The 20,162-nt window shown below is 37.6% G+C and overlaps 2 protein-coding genes across 3 annotated transcripts in view; one reads left to right on the top strand and one right to left on the bottom strand.

Annotated features, from left to right (window-relative positions):
- The window catches only part of jph2 (junctophilin 2), a 67,703-nt gene extending 60,887 nt beyond the window's left edge, over positions 1–6,816 (bottom strand). The window contains exon 1 of one of the 2 annotated variants that reach the window (XM_066702710.1): positions 5,883–6,816. In XM_066702710.1, coding sequence (XP_066558807.1) covers positions 5,883–6,261 — 379 coding nt within the window. In that variant the 5' untranslated portion in view covers positions 6,262–6,816. The remainder of the gene's footprint in view (positions 1–5,882) is intronic. The other variant, XM_066702709.1, reaches the window with a different exon arrangement.
- A 10,905-nt stretch (positions 6,817–17,721) lies between these two features.
- The window catches only part of gdap1l1 (ganglioside induced differentiation associated protein 1-like 1), a 59,887-nt gene continuing 57,446 nt past the window's right edge, over positions 17,722–20,162 (top strand). Inside the window, exon 1 of the mRNA XM_066702706.1 lies at positions 17,722–18,000. Within this exon, the coding sequence (XP_066558803.1) occupies positions 17,821–18,000 (180 nt within the window). The 5' untranslated portion in view covers positions 17,722–17,820. The remainder of the gene's footprint in view (positions 18,001–20,162) is intronic.

Genomic DNA, 20,162 nt, shown 5'->3' with positions numbered 1-20,162 from the left:
AACATAGCTTTTAAAAATATTTACTCAAGAATCTTTATACATTTGTTTGTTCCAGCTGAACTCTTATATTTTCATTAGTTTCCTTTTATAGAGTTTTGCACATAGTCTCTGGTATATTAATTTTCCAGCTTGGGCTCTCTTGTTGCAAAGAAATACAGCCACCTGAACACTTTTCAGTCTGTCTTCAAGCTGTCTAGTAAATTGTGGTTCCCCTGTAGGTGTCTTAAATCATCTTTGTAGGGTGCCTTAATTCTTTATAGGTTACTTAGTTAATTCTGTGCAGAGATTGCTGTGCATTAAACACAGCCATATTTAGTATTCTTAGTTTGCATGGGCCCATCATGCTTCAATTAAAAACACCTGTTGATTGAAGACATTCAGCACTTGGTACAGAATTAATATTAATTTCTAACCCAAGCAAGTGTATAAGAGCTGAATTATGTATACTTGCTTTTCCAGGTACACCATTGAATTAAGGAGTTCAAGCAGAATTCAGCACACTAATGAGAAGATTTGAGACAATTATGGGGAAATCCTAGTAGGATACCAGTAGGGTTTTCCTATGAAAATAAATTGATAGGAAATTCTTCTTTAGATATGCAAATTGTACAGTACAAATGTTAGACTACATATGAAATATCACTGATTAGGAATAAAGTACAAGATCAACAAACACACATATCTGAGCATACCACCCTATACAGAAGAAGAAAAAAAGTTTAATACATGAAATTGAGTATGCTTTCAGAATATATATGAAAGCTACTCCAGCCTTATTTTTATTTTAAATGCATGCTTAGGGTTTTTAATGTAGGGGTTAACATATGTCTGAATTCCATCAAGACATACAGACACTGAGGCCAGAGGCACAGGGCAAGATCTATTATTGTTCCCTGACATATGGTCCTTTAATCTCTCTCAATCTCCACAAAGAGTCAGCTTTGGTAGCCCCAAGAATAAGCAGAGAAGAGACCATGTCTAGATGACCTGTGTACAATGCTTGTATTCTATTGGCAAACTAATTAAACGATCTTTTGCAAGTGTCTTGTAAAACCAAGTTTAAAATCATAGTGGCATTGTTAAATAAGGAATGCTATAGAGAATATGCATTTAGGTCACAGTATGACATGTACTTATGTATTGGTGCTGATGGGCTTCTTATGTTGGGTGATTTGAACATGATATGCAGAGCATGGATTTGTCTGACATCAGTTTATGAAAGCAGCACTATGTAGTTTCTGTGGAATACCATCCCACAATCATACACAGTGTGCAGTCTTAAGATGAACATAAGAAAGTTTACAAATGAGAGGAGCCATTCGACCCATCATGCTCGATTGGTGTCCAAGGATCCTATCCAGTCTATTTTTAAATGTTCCCAAATTTTCAGCTTTTACCACATCACTACTTTTACCCTGGAATTTAAAATAGATTTTTTTTTAATTCCAGGGTAAAAGTGGAAATTTTCCTTTTCTATGTAATAAATTAATAAAGATTGAGTGAATTATCTTAATCTTACTAATGCTTGACTACCTTCTAAAACCAGAATATGTACCTTTTTAGTCTTACAGGGTGGGTAAAAATGAGCTAAAGTGGAATTGCATGCAATGATATTGTGATATTGATATTGTGATCACAATGATATTGTGATTTTGCATGCAATGATATTGATAGCCTGACAATCAAAGCATACTTCTGGACTGTGTGCTCATGCACAGTAATGCAGGATGAATACTAAAAGCCAGACTGCAATTAAGACAATAACTATATATGACTGTGTAGCTTACTTCATGTCCTCATAAGTGCTGACTTCACTTATTATATTTGAATACGCTTGATACATATTTTGTTTCTTGTCTTGGTTGTATCCTCGACCTTTAAATCAAATACAACACTGAATCCTGATCCAAAGGAAAGGAGTACCTCTCTCAGCCATTAAAAGCTGAGTGGCTTTGTGAAGATGCACAAATAGAAGCTGTTGATTTGATTTATGTTTGCATTTACTGCCGAGACCAGGAATATCTTAAATGTGATTTATTTTATACAATATCATTGCATGCAATTCCACTTTAGCTCATTTTTACCCACCCTGTAAGACTAAAAAGGTACATATTCTGGTTTTAGAAGGTAATTCACTCAATCTTTATTTATTTATTACATGGAAAATGAAAATTTCCACTTTTACCCTGGAATTTAAAATAATCTATGACTGAAGTATAATGAAATTCTTATAGAGGCATAATGAATAGGATTAAATGAATGAAAGCTACAATATCAAGTCTTTTCTTTTGTCTTGCAGTCAATGGACCTAGTTATAGTTAGGCCTTAACCTAGTTATAAATCTCATTGTACAATAGAAGTCAACATCTGTGGCGAAAAATAACAATAATAATGTATATAGTATAGTACAGTATTAAATTAAACTAGCTAGTACACTTACAAAAAGGAAGAACCTTGTAATCAACAATCTTATATTTTGATTTAATGATTCGCTGTTCATGCCCCCATATTTATATGTCAGTACTACCAGTTTCTACTGTGTATATAAACATAAGCAGACAATTTCCCTCGGTCACATTTACTGAATGTTTTCCAACATATAATACATAACTTCGGCATAGAAACCTCTCTCCCTGCATGATCTTTGGCAAGGAGTTTGACCTTCTGGTGCCTCAGCAAGACCTGGCAGTAAAATTCCTCTGAGAAACATCTGAACTGGAAATGAGATCCACTGTCTCCAAGGGCTTTCCCAGCTCAATTTAGAAAAAGAAAAGAGCATTTAGTTACAGCTGGGCTTCTGCATGTCAATCCTGCCTATGCTGTATTTGGCAATGCAAATGTATATTGGTAGCTTCTAAAGTATCACTGGAAAGACACAACAGCACATTTTTATTGCAGTAGCCTGGCACTCAAAGCATACTTCTGGACTGTGTGTTCATGCACAGTAATGCAGGATGAATACTAAAAACCAGACTGCAATTAAGACAATAACCATATATGACTGTGTAGCTTACTTCATGTGCTCATAAGTGCTGAAGACTTCACTTATTATATTTGAATACTGCTTGATACATATTTTGTTTCAGTGGGTGTGCTGTGTGTGTGTTGTGTGTTGTGTGTGTGGAGGGATGGTAACACACATGTACATTTGGCTAAGTTTGTTTTTCATTTTTCTGTACTTCAGATGTCTCCAGTGTGCTAATATACTGTAATCTATTTCACTGTCTACTTGATTTACCAAAAACTAGTTAAAGCAGCTATGGTATTTTATTGGACAGTCCAGAAAGCACAAATTCTACACTCACTGGTACTAGGAAGAGAAGTTTAAAATAAAAAAATTAAAAAACTGCAATTTTATTGGCAAACAGTAGTCTGTTCAACACTTTAGTTCACAGAGAATACTAATGATTGTCACATATACATTTCTTCCACTCCACTAATCGTCTTTGGCGAGTTTGTTGTACTGGCAATGGGCACAATACCAAGGGCCATATGTGGCGACACAAAGCTACATGTTTCACTACTTCAAACTGAATGAACTTTTCACACATAAGAGCTGCTGATGAATGGATGTTTCTCAGATCTTTGACTCCATATGCTGGATGTCAGGAGGGCTCTCGAAGGCATTGCAGAAGGATAACTTCTTTTAACTTACTACAAATTAAGAATGGAACATTTTGAATATGAAGAAAAATGCTGTAAAACACAGCGTTTAAACTAAACACCCAAAAACTGCATTTTGGTTTAAAAGAAAAGAATCACTGATATTTCATGAGTAGTGTTAAACATTTCAGATTTATATATATGACAGATGACTCGTAGGACAGAAGCAAAGAGTTGTGGACATGTGGGGTGTCCTTCCAAGTCATTCTGTAGCCCCTGGAGTTCTCAGATAAAATGTGAGATGCTATCCAAGTCTTAATGACCCTCTTGGAAACAAACAATAACCATATGACCTCCCAGGCTGAACTTTCTCATGTTATGTTATCCAGTTTGGATCAGTCTAGAAAAGTGCTCTCGCAGACTTCACATGACAGCAAAGATCATGACATCAGTTGACATCAATCAGTGGCTGTGGATGTTAATCTTGACTTACAGGACCACTGGTGTAGTTATGTTACTCGTAGCATGAGTGGAATGAAAATCAGAACGTTGAAAATATCTAATTTAAGCAAAGGAGCACAATTAAGGGTTGCATTAAGTAATTGCATAGTTCAGTGAAAATATTTAAAACAAAAAGGAAGATTATGTCCCAAGAAGCCCTTCCAGAAACTACATCAATCTATATGCATCACAATGATCCATTTGATTAAAACAACATTTCTTGCTCCCTCTGACCCAACTCCTCTGTGATTAATCTCTGTCCACTTTCCATCAGACTGAAAGGTAAGGGAAGAATAACCTAATCTTTCCGTTCATGTATCTACTCTATGTGTAGTTAGGCTTCTTGACTACAAGAGGCAATCAATCTAGTTATCGATTTAGATTAGATTTGGCACACCTCCAGAAATATTGGAAAGGCCTGGAAAGGAAACCAAGAACAGCTGGAAATGCTGAAATGAAAATCTGTAAGAAAGACAGATGCAATCCTGTGCAAGGCACTACTGCTCGTGAGCTTGCAAGATGTGCATTCAGAGAGTGTATCAATGTTTGTATATGATTATTCATACCGTACAAATTCCTAAACATATGTGTTGCTGGCTAGTAAACATAGCACAACTGACTCTTTATCTGCAGGTTCAGTTGTGCTTTTGGTGGTGGAAGCCTTAAAAATCACAGCAGCATGACAGTATCATAAACAGAGTGGTTTTATTAGCTTACATTTTGGACTTTTATTTTATGTTAAATTAATGATTTGTATGACTGTCACAATGACATTACATTACAGTTTCAAAGTGCTGACAGTAACGGCTTATTACTTTGCTTTGAGACTATCAATATCTGTAAAGATCCAATTATGTTTTATAGTTATAATTGTGATTGTGCAGTAATAACGATTTTGATACTGAGCATACCTAATATGAATTCTAACAGTACTAAGAAACACTTGTGGTCAAATGCATTTACATGTAAATGAAAAGGACATCACATTTGAAATTATGATTCTTGCTAATGCAAATGTTATGTCTTCACCACCAAATATAAATACAAATGCAAAAGTGACTGATTTAAAAAAAATGCTTGCAGTCTTTGATTGATTAATTTGCTTTATCATCAATAATTTGGCAGAGGATCATGTGAAGTTCAGATGACCTACCTGCATTGTCTGAACCATCATTACTTAATACTCAGGGTTGAGAAGATGGAAAAACAGGTGCAATTGGTAGGTGTGGCTTTTTGGTCTCATATTTATGAATGTGCATCCCACGTGTGAATATATCCTTTCCAAATGATTTAATCGTTTTCAAAGTGACTTTTTATGTATTTAATTGCGAGCAAACTTGTATTTGACCCCAAGTCTTCTAAGATGGTGACTTGTTGAGCTATAGTGGCTTAAGCCTTAAGGCTACATACATTATCTTCTCAAATGACTATGGAAGTATAAACTAATACCTGGTGCTGTATCACAATTTTTGAATATAAAATAACAAATCGATATCAGTTCACCCAAATGTTTAACATATATTCAACAGACATTAAACAGTCGACTGTCGCGACTACCGGAAACGTTTACCAATTTGATTACAATCGAATCACTTCACGTAAGAGGCACGGTCACGTGTGCTTGTACGATAGAAGACAATTTCACCCCTTTATAAAACCTTTGCACTCCAGGTAACATAATTGAGTAAAGCACAAGCAATGTGATCAAAACTTAGAAATTACTTATTCGGAAAAGCATTTTCATTTGCAACTCGACCTTATGTGTTAGCTGTGCTTACCTCCATCGGCATAGGTTTCGGTGCCGTATCCGTCTTGCAAGCCATTACTCCAGGTCCCCTCGTACTTTGCGCCGCTGCCCTGGCTTAGACGGCTACCGTATCTCCCTTTGAACCCATGTGTCCATTCTCCCTTGTAAACCCAACGTCCCTTAGTTTCCACGCCTAAGCCGTGGCGCTTTCCCTGGGACCAGTAACCCTCGTAAGTGTTTCCACTGGGCCATGTATAGACCCCTACCACCTCAAAGCCATAGTTCCAAGAGCCGGAGAACTCTCCCTGTCCTTTGGGGCCGGTGCAGATGCCATGACCGTGCGCCTTGCCTCCTTCCCAGCCTCCACAATAGGCTCCGCCGTCATCAAATTCAAAGCGACCGCCACTCATGGTTTCTTAGTTTTACGCCGCTTAATAGTTGTTTCAAGCGTGGTTCAAATCAACTACGCCTGGTCTGTGCGAAAGTGTTTATTCCAATGTCAAATTCATTGATTTAGGGTTAAATTACCACTTTTAATATTCCTTAAAAAATATCAAAATGTAATAATGAACAAATAACTATGTCGCCTTCTCATATCCCTCTACGCTTAGCTGAACATTATTGCAGCATGACTTTATTCTTAGTTACAGATCTCTTCTGCTGTTCCTCCAAGCACTGTGACAAAGTGACAAATTTCGGTTGTCGTGCGACCGTGGGAAAAAAAAATATTAAAGCCCCTTTAAAGAAAGATGACCAGTTATTGAACACACGAGGAAGCAAACTTTTTCTTGGCTACATCAGGATTTTCCCGTTTTCTCAGCCAGGCATTATTTTAATGGTTTCAAAAGAGGCAATGAAAAAAAGCCCCCTTCCCTCTCTCCTTGCTTCCCTCACTCTGTCGCTCTCTCGACTCCCAGGAAGGGATGTTGGAAATGTTAGAGCAGACCTAACAAGGCTATCAGATCGCCTCACTGCTCCAAAAATACAATCCAATCCACACTCCGCTGCATGGTCCTTTTTTATTCAGCCGTGCCAAAACACTTGTCACAGAAGGCTGGGCGGGGACGTGCCCGTTTCAAGATCGCAACTGTTGTCATTGCAACTCCTCTGTAGTTTGCTTTGCTCCCCTGAGGTAGGCTATATAGTAGCATCAAATGACAACATAATAATAATAATAATAATAATAATAATAATAATAATAATAATAATAATAATATTATTATTATTATTAATTAATATTATGTGAACTTGTTTATGGCTCAACAGCTGACCGTGCTCTAACTTTTGTGGGTTTCTATAAAATAAGACAATAGCAATATATATTACATCATCACGCTCAGGAAATCGAAGAACAAAACACTTCATTATTTAAACCGGTGGTATAACCTACTGGCTTAAATGAAGCCTGTGTTGCGTGGGACATTTTAATAGAATTGCTGTGTTGGAATTGTGGTTCTTTTAGCTGTACTGGTGCGTTTATTGTATGGTTTATTTGGTCTTTTATATTGTGGTTCTTTTATTTACATTGTATGGTTTATCTTGATATTCTTATGAAGGTTATTTGCTGTTAGATTATAACATTTGGTTCTATGTATGAGGAATTATTTGACTATGAAATTAACGGAATTATTATTTTTAATTTTATGGATTGCTTTTTGATACTATGATTGTGTTGTTGCCTAAATTGCACATTGTATACCCAGTTTTTTTTTTCTTCTATTTTTTCATTTTATTTTATTAAAGAGACTTATATATTCCCTTCTGGCATTTCTCTCTTCCCCTTTCTCCACTTGCTTCCAGGGTACTGGACCGGCACGGTAAAATAAAGGTGGTGGTGTCAAATACTAAAGACAGCCTAACTAGGACGGGTTTCATTACAGTATATAAAACGGTATTAAACGAATTGAATGTGGTACTTATTAGTAGTAGAAGTGGAACACGTATAGTATATAATACAATTTTAAAAGCAGAAACGTAGAATTTACTATATATTTTAAATTGAGTGGGCTCCAATTTGAGAAGTTGAGTTTTAATGTAATACCTAGTTAATCCAACAAACTTTCATCTAACGTGGCTGAACTTTTAATTATATATTGATTGAACTTATATATTAAAGTGATGACAGACGAGAACGGATCACTTCACTTTTTGCATGGGAACTGGTGAAAAATTTAAGTTTATAGCTAATCACGAAAAATGAAATGTGTTATGTGCTTGTAATTTAGAATCACGTGTGCATCTGCAGAACATGTTTAAAACGTGTTTTGCATTGGAACTTTTGAATGCAAGTTATGTTTCCTAGTAATGTTTTAAATGTAGAAGTTCTAATGAAACTGCCATGAAAAGTGCCCGTAGTTTAAGTAGATGCTTTGGCTTATAACAGTGCAGCTATAGCTATAGAATAATTGTGAAACTGATCTACAGTTAAGTTAGGTAGCTAGCGATCTTGTCTTGGCAAGTATCACTTGCTGGTTTCTCTACTCTATCCCTAGACTTATACAATTTTAATCGTGCAGTTTATTGTTGATGCTAGATAGCTTGCTAGTTAGATAGGTAAGTGAAGGGAAGCAGCGTTGCACAGTTGTGTTTGCATTTCGAGGCAGCTATTGCAACGATCGCTACATGTGTCTGAGTGTATCTGCAACCTACGTCCACGGCGCTATGGTGCATATGATTTTTACAAACTTACAACATTTTCCCCAGACTATAGTTTTAACATGTAGGGCTAGATAACCTGTTGTCTGTTATTACAGATATTTTGTAGTTAATGTATTAGTGAATTTGTCATTGATGGATTAAATTTGGCCACCTTCGTAAATCTATGCCATTGAACATGCTGTTTGAAATTTGGATGATCTCAACTATTGAAATATATCCATTGTTTATTAATACCCAAATACTAAACTTTATGAAGGGTCAACAAAAACAAAATGAACCTATCCTTTTCCTTATTTATTGACTGCTCCTAAGTGATAAGGCTTCAAAGTTTTTGTAACTGAATAACTGAATACTCATAACTTTAATATTAATGCTGTGTGATAGAAATTGTCTTTTGCATGTTAAATATGTACTGCTATTAGCACAATTGCTTACTTTTCTGTTTGTGACTTGTTATGAAGAAATTACATGAGTGTAAATCTAACTTCCTTTTTTGCAGGACCTCCAAGCGCAATCCCACAATGCAGTGCAACCTATGCAAAGTTTAAAAGCCTGATCAAGTGGTGCTCTTCAAATACTACAGAATATGTCAGGTACAACAGACATGAAATGAGCCTTGCTTCTGCTTAGATTGCATCTGCTCCTTCAGGACTTCAGGTAATTTAAAATCTCACCTTACATGATTACATGCAAGGGCAGTAAGTTAAGAAAACTCAACATTTGTATTGTGGGCTATGCAACATTAAAGACATTTTTAATGAGGGATAGTTTGTTGGACATATTGGATGGCATTTAAAAGCATGGGATGCAGGGCACTGAATGAGGAAAGGGTATTATGTGTAGGCACATTTTCCCAACTCATACAGAAGCACACAGATGGGTGTACCAGCTAACCTAAAGCTAAATCATCGTTCCCAGCATTTCCATCAAACCAGAGACAATTTCTGGACTGGCCAGCACACTATGGTTTTGATTAGCTGTGTAAAAAGGTTATTGCTGACTTTTTTCCAGGGCACTTTATTAGTATATTCTATGCAATATTGTTAAAAATGCTGTCAGTGAGCTATTTGAATGCAAATATGTATTGTCCTCCACTTTTGTAGATCTCCAAATCGATAATTGTCTGTGTGAACCAAAGTGGGAACTATAACCTTTTTTTCCTTCACCCCATGCTATTAATGCATATAGTGAAGGATCCAGGGAGCCCAAATAGGGTTGGAGTTGACACTCTTTGCTACAATTTGCAGGCCTCTGTTTTTTTTAATTTTGGACCATCAGGAGTTAGAATCAAGAGGCCTGCTCAACCGGAATGCTTGGCTTCTGTGAAAATAGGTGAAAAAAAAATGTATTTTTTAGTAGTTTAATTTATCTTTTGTTTTAACTTAATTATATGCACAGACCCTTTTGGTTAAGAAAATATATATCAGTACAAATATTAATTTCCATAGAAGACTGTAATAAATGGAACACAAATCTGACCATAACAAATTTTAAACAATTTCTTAAAACAAGATGGTGGCACATACATATTGTAATGCACCAATAAAAACTTCAAATAACCATATACACATAGCTAGGAAGAAAAATACATACATACATACATACATACATACATATTTACTAATATATATATATACACACACACACACACACACACAGGTGGAAAGAGTACTGAAAAATCCTACTGAAGTAGAAGTACTATTACTTTGATTAAATTTTACTCAAGTAGAAGTAAAAGTACTGGCATAAAAAACTACTCAAGTAAAAGTAAAAAGTAGCTAATTTAAAAAGTACTCGGAGTACAAGTTACTTAGTTACTTTTAACAAAGCATTGTCACATGATCTCCAAGCAAACACTAACTCATATATATTATATATATATATACATATATACATATACATATATATATATATATACACTCACCTAAAGGATTATTAGGAACACCTGTTCAATTTCTCATTAATGCAATTATCTAACCAACCAATCACATGGCAGTTGCTTCAATGCATTTAGGGGTGTGGTCCTGGTCAAGACAATCTCCTGAACTCCAAACTGAATGTCTGAATGGGAAAGAAAGGTGATTTAAGCAATTTTGAGCATGGCATGGTTGTTGGTGCCAGACGGGCGAGTCTGAGTATTTCACAATCTGCTCAGTTACTGGGATTTTCACACACAACCATTTCTAGGGTTTACAAAGAATGGTGTGAAAAGGGAAAAACATCCAGTATGCGGCAGTCCTGTGGGCGAAAATGCCTTGTTGATGCTAGAGGTCAGAGGAGAATGGGCCGACTGATTCAAGCTGATAGAAGAGCAACTTTGACTGAAATAACCACTCGTTACAACCGAGGTATGCAGCAAAGCATTTGTGAAGCCACAACACATACAACCTTGAGGCGGATGGGCTACAACAGCAGAAGACCCCACCGGGTACCACTCATCTCCACTACAAATAGGAAAAAGAGGCTACAATTTGCACAAGCTCACCAAAATTGGACAGTTGAAGACTGGAAAAATGTTGCCTGGTCTGACGAGTCTCGATTTCTGTTGAGACATTCTGATGGTAGAGTCAGAATTTGGCGTAAACAGAATGAGAACATGGATCCATCATGCCTTGTTACCACTGTGAAGGCTGGTGGTGGTGGTGTAATGGTGTGGGGGATGTTTTCTTGGCACACTTTAGGCCCCTTAGTGCCAATTGGGCATCGTTTAAATGCCACGGCCAACCTGAGCATTGTTTCTGACCATGTCCATCCCTTTATGACCACCATGTACCCATCCTCTGATGGCTACTTCCAGCAGGATAATGCACCATGTCACAAAGGTCGAATCATTTCATTTCATTTCATTGGTTTCTTGAACATGACAATGAGTTCACTGTACTAAACTGGCCCCCACAGTCACCAGATCTCAACCCAATAGAGCATCTTTGGGATGTGGTGGAACGGGAGCTTCGTGCCCTGGATGTGCATCCCACAAATCTCCATCAACTGCAAGATGCTATCCTATCAATATGGGCCAATATTTCTAAAGAATCCTTTCAGCACCTTGTTGAATCAATGCCACGGAGAATTAAGGCAGTTCTGAAGGCGAAAGGGGGTCAAACACAGTATTAGTATGGTGTTCCTAATAATCCTTTAGGTGAGTGTATACAGTTAATATAAAATACAATTAAAGTCCTTCACTCAAGTGTTAATAGCTAACAAATGCAGACAAGATGCGCTGAATATGCGCTATTATTTTTTTGTATCAGTATGTGTGTGCACGGGCATAGGTTTGGTTTCAGAATTGGGGGAAACATGCTTTTCGAGTCCACGGGTTATGGGGGGAGCATTGTTCTCGAGAGCATTGTTCCCCCCCCCCCCCCACACACACACACACACACACACACACACACACACAAACAAAAAACGAGCTAACATCAACAGTAATTTTCTGACATTTCGGGTTCAGGTCCTATGTAATTTACTGTATGATACTGGATTAACCGATGAGGTATTGTATTGTTGCATCTGAATTAATTTTAAAAAACAAGCAAATGGTAAAACGGGAGACTAGGCAGATGCATTATGCACACATGCACACGTGCACACACGTTCAATGTCAATATTATGTTTTAGAGTGCCGCTTTCAATATTTGAACATAAAGTTTAACACAACCTTACACCGACGTCTTCTTTCTGGTTCCGCCAAATTCTGCAGTTCTGCGCAAACCTGCACAGAAGCGGACCATTTAACCAATGAATCCACGGTATCTGTACAGATTCTGTGCAAATTGCAATACGTCTCCTCCTCTTTGTGAGGCATTTCATCTGAAACGATAGGTCAAAGGTCAAAGTCAAGGACATTTCTAAATAGACCGTTTATGGTTTCCTATACATGTCCTATAGTAAATGGGACTATCTTCAATCTGAAACAGTTATAAGGCAAAAATACATGTAATTGACCTTTGCCATGATGTATGATGACTGTGATGACTGTTGCAAACGGTAACCAGGAAATCAAGAAAATCACATTTGACCTGGAAGGAGAAGTCACAGGTCAAGTTTAAGGTCATGCATGGATACAGCCCATAATGGTTTCCTATACATGTTCTTTAGTGACCATCATTGTATCTGCCACATGGTCTAACGTAATCAACATGAAGTATCTGGCTCTGATAAGGTCAAAGGTCAGATGTAATGCTATATTCAGAAAGATAATCTATGGTTTACTTTTAGAGTTCAATTGTAAGTATGGTGCTAAAAGTAACCTATCAGTAGTTATTTGCATTTTACAACGCAGATAATATTACGAAAAAGCTGTTGTAACGAAGCCGCTTTGCATCTCATCCCTTATGCAGGAACTGTCTGTTCAATCCATCATTATTGTTATTGTTTTTATTTTCAACTGTTTTATTGTTACTTTTGGCCTGTTGTCTTTCAGTACAAAGTTAAATATGCAGAAGGTGCCATCACATCACTATTATAGCTGTATGAGATTGAATAATCAATACTTATCAGGTTTGCTTGCCGTGAAAACATCGCGTCTTAAACAGTGTTTTCCTTTATGGCAGCGTTTAATCTGGTAGGGCATTTGTCTCATTTGCTTTTGCCTTCCTTTGCCAGTATGTGTATTTTCTGTCTGTTAATGTTTCCTCTTTGTTATTCTTTTATGGTTTATTTGCAGTGTTGCGAGGTCCTCTCCCTGATTTTCCCACAAACTGGTCCTAAAAATCCCATAAATCCCCTAAATGGGTGGGTTTCGGAGGTGGTGAAGTTAGGTCATGGGGGGGAGGGCGGTGAGCTGACAAAGGGGTTGGTGCTGATGAAGTAAGGTCTGAGGGTACTGGTAAAGTGAATTTGCAGTGAAGGGCTTCCAGTTTTCTTTAAATATGAGGGTGATTTAAATCTCGCAGGAAGACTATTTCCTGTTTAAATACCCATGCTCAGCTTTGCATATGTGGGAGGGATGTATCGTATTGATATGTGTGGTTTATATGATAGAAATATATCTAAATATCATTAATGGAGCTGGGTGTATGTGGTCAGGCAAATAGGTTTTCCTTAACATTTATTTATTGGTTTGATCCTAAGCTATAATGGAGGGGATATAAAACATGGAGGTAGTTGTGGTTTTTACTTTGAATTCATCACCAAAGGGCAGATTTAAGCTCTAGAGCAAATATGATTAGTATTTTCTGTGTATAGTTGACTCAAATGATTTACATGGACTGCAAATAAAAAGAAAGTCAGTTTTTTTGCAATATTTTGCTTTTTTGTGAGCTGAACATGCCACTTAATTAATCCTGGGCTGCTCATCCTGACTATTACAGTGGACTACTTCCCCACAGCTGGAAAAATAATAATGCAATATTTTGCTTTTTTGTGAGCTGAACATGCCACTTAATTAATCCTGGGCTGCTCATCCTGACTATTACAGTGGACTACTTCCCCACAGCTGGAAAAATAATAAAGAATGCGAGAGTTGTACAACGCAGATAATTATACAGCTGGGTTTAGCTATAAACTGCAGGATCCTTTAAACAGACTACCGGGTATGGCTTTATTCATTGTTTCATATTTTGTGCTAATACAGAGCCATGACATACTGTTCTGAAATCAAGAATCCAAAAAAAAAGAAAACACTCTTCTCATGCTGGCTGGAATCTGCGGCAATCGTAATCAAGATTTCACGGAACTCCGGGATGCAGTCTCCCTGTCACCTGTCCAACCCTAGGTGTCTGGGGTGTTCAGTAACTGGTCAATAATATAAATGTGTCATTTTATTGGTTACTTTTGATTTATTTTGTCTTCCATGTATATTTAATTGGATTATACTAGTAAATGGCAAGAATTTTCAATTTCTTTAGAAATGGGTTAGAAAGTAGGTTAAATAGCACCCTCTCATGGTCACTGGTTTGATGGGATTTGTATGAACATGGGCCGATAGGGCATCAGAGAGGCGGTCTTTTTCGTGTCTAGTTTTGACACATTTTTGGACAGTACATAATGGTTGAGAGGTTAATAGAGACAGATTTTAACATTTAAATAACATTTAATTAGGTTTGATACTTAAGTTTGTAATCCCTGTATCTAATGCAAATGCAAATAACTGCATTTCTATAATTAATGTGCTTTATAAGACTAAATTGCTTATACCCACTACAAGCACAAAGCAGAAAAACATTGATCAATCTTCAATTTCAAAACTATAGTGGGGGTAATTTCTTTGATACTGCTCAGACCTGGGTCAAATACTATTTGATGTATTTTCAATTACTCTTAAATTACATATTTGAAAAGGTATTTTAATTATTTTCCTTTTGTAATTATAGTATTCGAAAATTGAGAAGTAAACTAAAATTTGGAAACTAAAGAAAACACATCTGCTTCACTTAGGACTCCATCCTGGGATACAACAGATGCCAGAATTGCTCTTTGTGTACCATCTGTGTCCATGTAGGTGTATGTGTGTGTATGTGTATGAATGTACAAGTAGAGAACTGAATTATATTAATGATACCTAGACGTGAAACTAGTATTTTACATTGCGGTAAACAAATGTTAATATCTACCCGCCTTAATCAGTATATTTAAGAATAATGAATGCCACAATTTGAATGTGGCATTCTGTCCCCCATGAGCCCCACAATTTCTAAATATAAATATTTTAATTTATTGTTTGAGCCTAATGTCTTGTTTCTGTCACCAGTTTTGATGTAAACACGAGATGCAAACAAGTACAGTGCCTTGTGAAAGTATTCACCCCCCTTGGCATTTTTCCTATTTTGTTGCATTACAACCTGTAATTTAAATTGATTTTTATTTGGATTTCATGTAATGGACATACACAAAATAGTCCAAATTGGTGAAGTGAAGTGGAATAACTTGTTTGAAAAAATTCTAAAAAATAAAAAACGGAAAAGTGGTAGGTGCATATGTATTCATCCCCTTTGCTATGAAGCACGTAAATAAGATCTGGTGCAACCAATTACCTGCAGAAGTCGCATCATTAGTTAAATAAAGTCCATCTGTATGCAATCTAAGTGTCACATAATCTGTCACATGATCTCAGTATATATACACCTGTTCTGAAAGGCCCCAGAGTCTGCAACTCCACTGAGCAAGGGGCACCATGAAGACCAAGGAGCTCTCCAAACAGGTCAGGGACAAAGTTGTGGGTTGGCTTGAAGAAAAATATCCAAAACTTTAAACATCCCACAGAGCACCGTTAAATCCATTAAAAAATTGAAAGAATATGGCACCACAATAAACCTGCCAAGAGAGGGCCGCCCACCAAAACTCATGGACCAGGCAAGGAGGGCATTAATCAGAGAGGTAATAAAGAGACCAAAGATAACCCTGAAGGAGCTGCAAAGCTCCACAGTGGAGATTGGAGTATCTGTCCATAGGACCACTTTAAGCTGTACACTCCACAGAGCTGGGCTTTATGGAAGAGTAGCCAGAAAAAAAAGCCATTGCTTAAAGAAAAAAATAAGTAAACACATTTGCTGTTCACCAAAAGGCATGTGGGAGACTCCCCAAACATATGGAAGAAGATACTCTTGTCAGATGAGACTAAAAGTGAGCTTTTTGGCCATGAAGGAAAACGCTATGTCTGGCACAAACCCAACACCTCTCACCACCCTGAGAACACCATCCCCACAGTGAAGCATGATGGTGGCAGCATCATGCTGTGGGGATCTTTTTCATCGGCAGGGACTGGAAAACTGGTCAGAATTGAAGGAATTATGTATGGCGCTAAATACAGGGAAATTCTTGAAAGAAACCTGTTTCAGTCTTCCAGAGATTTGAGACTGGGATGGAGTTTTACCTTCCAGCAGGACAATGACCCGAAGCATACTGCTATAGCAACACTCGAGTGGTTTAAGGGAAAACATTTAAATGTCTTGGAATGGCCTAGTCAAAGCCCAGACCTCAATCCAATTGAGAGTCTGTGGTATGACTTAAAGATTGCTGTACACCAGCGGAACCCATCCAACTTGAAGGAGCTGGAGCAGTTTTGCCTTGAAGAATGGGCAAAAATCCCAGTGGCTAAATGTGCCAAGCTTATAGAGATGTACCCCAAGAGACTTGCAGTTGTAATTGCTGCAAAAGGTGGCTCTACAAAGTATTGACTTTGGGGGGGTGAATAGTTCTGCACACTCAAGTTTTCTGTTTGTTTGACGATAAAACATATTTTGCATCTTCAAAGTGGTAGGCTTGTTGTGTAAATCCAATGATACAAACCACAAACCAATTTTAATTCCAGGTTGTAAGGCAACAAAATAGGAAAAATGCCAAGGGGGGTGAATACTTTTGCAAGGCACTGTATATATTCCACTGCAGTGGTAGCACATCTGTCGAGCACTGTATAACTGTCAGCACAGTACAGAAAACAAACCACTGATGGCCATGGCCAGGTCAACTGCTGCATACAATTTCATAACAGAGTTACACAATACACACTGCCAAAGACATGAACTGCTGCATACCAATAGCCCTGTGTAATGTCTGCAAGCAGTCTTGTATACTGTGAGGTGGAAATATTTGGTGGATACATGCCGGTGAGCGACTGAGGACTTGAGATGTGGATGTCATCAGTTTCCTTCATTCAGTCCAGAAGGTCCTGACACATGATTAAACTTGGTATATGCACATTTGTTGCTTTTTGTTGTTTTATATTTTTGTTTTGTAGTGTTTTTTTGTCCAATACCCCTTATTGTGATTAACATAATATTGAACATGCATTTTTATCTGTGGCTTATATTACTGCAGCTATAGTGAAAACGGTAGAAAGTCTGCATTCAGTGATTGAAACGATACTAAATACACAAATGTCAATATTAAAATGAACTTTTTATTTGGGGAATACAGTGGTCCTGAATGACAATTGGTCTCTAGCGCGTCTATATTATGATATTGCATTGTCTGTAAAGACGTGAGTCTCGTTTCAAATGATGGTGACCTTGTTCCCTCTATCAGGGTGCAGCCTCAACTCGGTTAAAATGCTGTCACGGCGCATGTACCGTGCGAGGGTCGTTGTGATGTAATACACAGATATTTTCCATGATGCGATCGAGAAACTGCACTTTTGCTGTGATATGACGTTGTTTTTTTAACGTGTCGGGGAGATCAATGCCACCCAGCCTTGTTGACTAATGTTGTTCTCCTGGGCTGGCGTGTCGAGTCGATGAAGATCTGTCTGTGGTGCTGAAATCTCTCTCCCCCCCCCCCCTCTCTCTCTCTCTCTCTCTCTCTCTCTCTCTCTCTCTCTCTCTCTCTCTCTCTCCCATACACTCACACATACACATACTCACAAACACTCTGTCATGGCGTCTTCCAACAATGTTACCCCTACCAACTGTAGTTGGTGGCCAATTTCAGCCATGGATGAGGACGGTAAAATCACGGATGGGGAGGAGAGCCAAGAACCCGGTGCAGATTGTAAACCCAGCTCGAAAGACAGACTTGTTTTGTACCACTGGACGCAGTCTTTCAGCTCACAAAAGGTAACAGCCTCAAACGAAAGCAGTGGCATTGTTGTGTTTTCGTATAACATTAAAACGTTCAGCTATGAAGGCAATGAAACATATCATCATCGTGGTTATGTTTCTAAATATGCGTCCTTTTCGTCTTGCACACAATTAAATCGAGGAATAGTGTACCGATATCCATCGTTGTGTAGATGCACATATAGTACCGTTGCAGCATGTGTGTTTTTATTTCAATAAAGCAGTAATTCTGTGACCATAATCAATATCGTATATTTTTCCAAAGGCATTTCAAGGATTAAACGAAGGGAATGGCTTATTTTTCGATGCTGGTCATATTATCTTGTTTTCCATTCTCAATCGAACTACGCCCTGTATTATGTTCATTCTGTTGTGCCCTTAAAATATGGCACACATGATAAATAATTAATTTTAAAATTAGGTAAGTGAAAAGCAAACGAACCGTGTAGTATTTTATCTGATTTAATCACAAAACAGCTACAACTACAACCGGCCATATTTTCATTAAAATTGCATGCAATCCCAATCTGACCGGATGACGGTATGTATTTAAAAATGCCTATGTTAGTTAAAACTTTGAGTGGAATATGGGAAAACAATAATTATCTTTTCTGTACCCTTCAGTACAGTTTGTTTCGGTCAAACCCACAAGTGTTAATGAAGACTGATTTATTTTATTTTATCTATTTATGTATTTATTGTGAGATCAAAGCCCACAACGAATGCACCTCATTGTATGTGTATCTGTGATTCATTGAACCGCTAAGGAGTAGAGGGATTATTAGAGTGGAGGGATGAACTATTTTGCTTCATAGAACAGGAGAAAAATCCAAACAATACATTAAGTCTGATCTTATTAACAAGTTTGCAGAACACTAGCTTTTCTGCACAAAACAATCCTTTTGCCTGAAACCTTAACATAATTTGCATTATAACATAAACCCAAATACTGAGCATAGATTTTAAGCCTTGCCATTATGCTCGATATCACTTTAAGTCAGGCTTTGCTGGGTCTATTCATTTATTTCATTTTCCCTGGTACTAAGAAGTAGTATATCTTACATTTTCATTCAGTACGCTGTATTAAAAACAATATAGGGACAGCAGGCAGACCAATATAGACAGTCTTAACAAAAGACTTCAGGCCTACTGCTTGGCTTATTAAAGCTGGTTTCGTCTTTTGCATTTCATTTGATTCTTTGGAGGTGTGGGGCTCTTTAAATTGAAGACAACTAGGATCCTTTTCACCCAGAAAGCATTTATTTCCTGATTTGTGGTTAGTTTATCCTGGAGGTCTTCTACTGGATTGAAGAGTCTGAGCTGCCAATTTTCAGAGATCTTCTCCTTCGAATACAGTGTTACATCCCCAGCTTTGTGTTATGCCCTGGCGTTATTGTAGAAATATGATACCTCGCTGTACAATTGGATGAATCTATGCCAGACCAAAAGGACATACAAAAAAACAAAACAAACCCTATGTCCTGCAGAATTGCACTATTAATCTGCATTGCTGCATCTGTGGTCTTTTGAAGCCTAAATTTTGTGGTCTAAATTGCTGGTGTATCACGATGTTACATGTATCGTCAATTTTGTGCCATATTTCCTACTGGGAAGCTACCATGAGACAAGTTTTCCAAATTTACAGGAGGTTTGAAAACTAGTGCAGAAGGTCAGTTAATGCGGTGCCAGTCTAAAGAGTCATGCATTCCCGTAAAAGAACAGCAAAACAGTATCAGTATTTTATTTAGTTTTGGCCCTTAAACCCCACAGGTGTGCCTGAGATTCAGGGAATAAACTAGGTGAGGTGGATCCTATCCATGTTTGTCATTATTCTTCTTACCAAGATCAAAGGGTGCAGCTTTAATAAGACTTGGATAGACTTAGTGGCCTGTGTTTTGAAAGAGTACAATTGGTTTAATCTGTCAGCCCAATTTAATGTCCAGTTTTTACATCTGTCAGCTTTATGCTTGACTCCCTTCTGTTTGTGCTTGGATCTGTGCTTACGGCTGGGTCTGATAAGCCCCTGCCTGAAGACAGTCCTTTAAATTACTGATCTGTGCATCCCAAAGTAAGGTGAGATAGCAGCTTATAGCCTTCATGTATCGTGATTTGAGGGGGACGACGACACAAAAATCTGATCCTGTGTGTGCTTTTAGAAT

This window comes from Amia ocellicauda, chromosome 4 (assembly GCF_036373705.1).
Source record: "Amia ocellicauda isolate fAmiCal2 chromosome 4, fAmiCal2.hap1, whole genome shotgun sequence".
NCBI classification, from domain to species: domain Eukaryota; kingdom Metazoa; phylum Chordata; class Actinopteri; order Amiiformes; family Amiidae; genus Amia; species Amia ocellicauda.
This window is presented reverse-complemented; position numbering and strand designations above follow the sequence as displayed.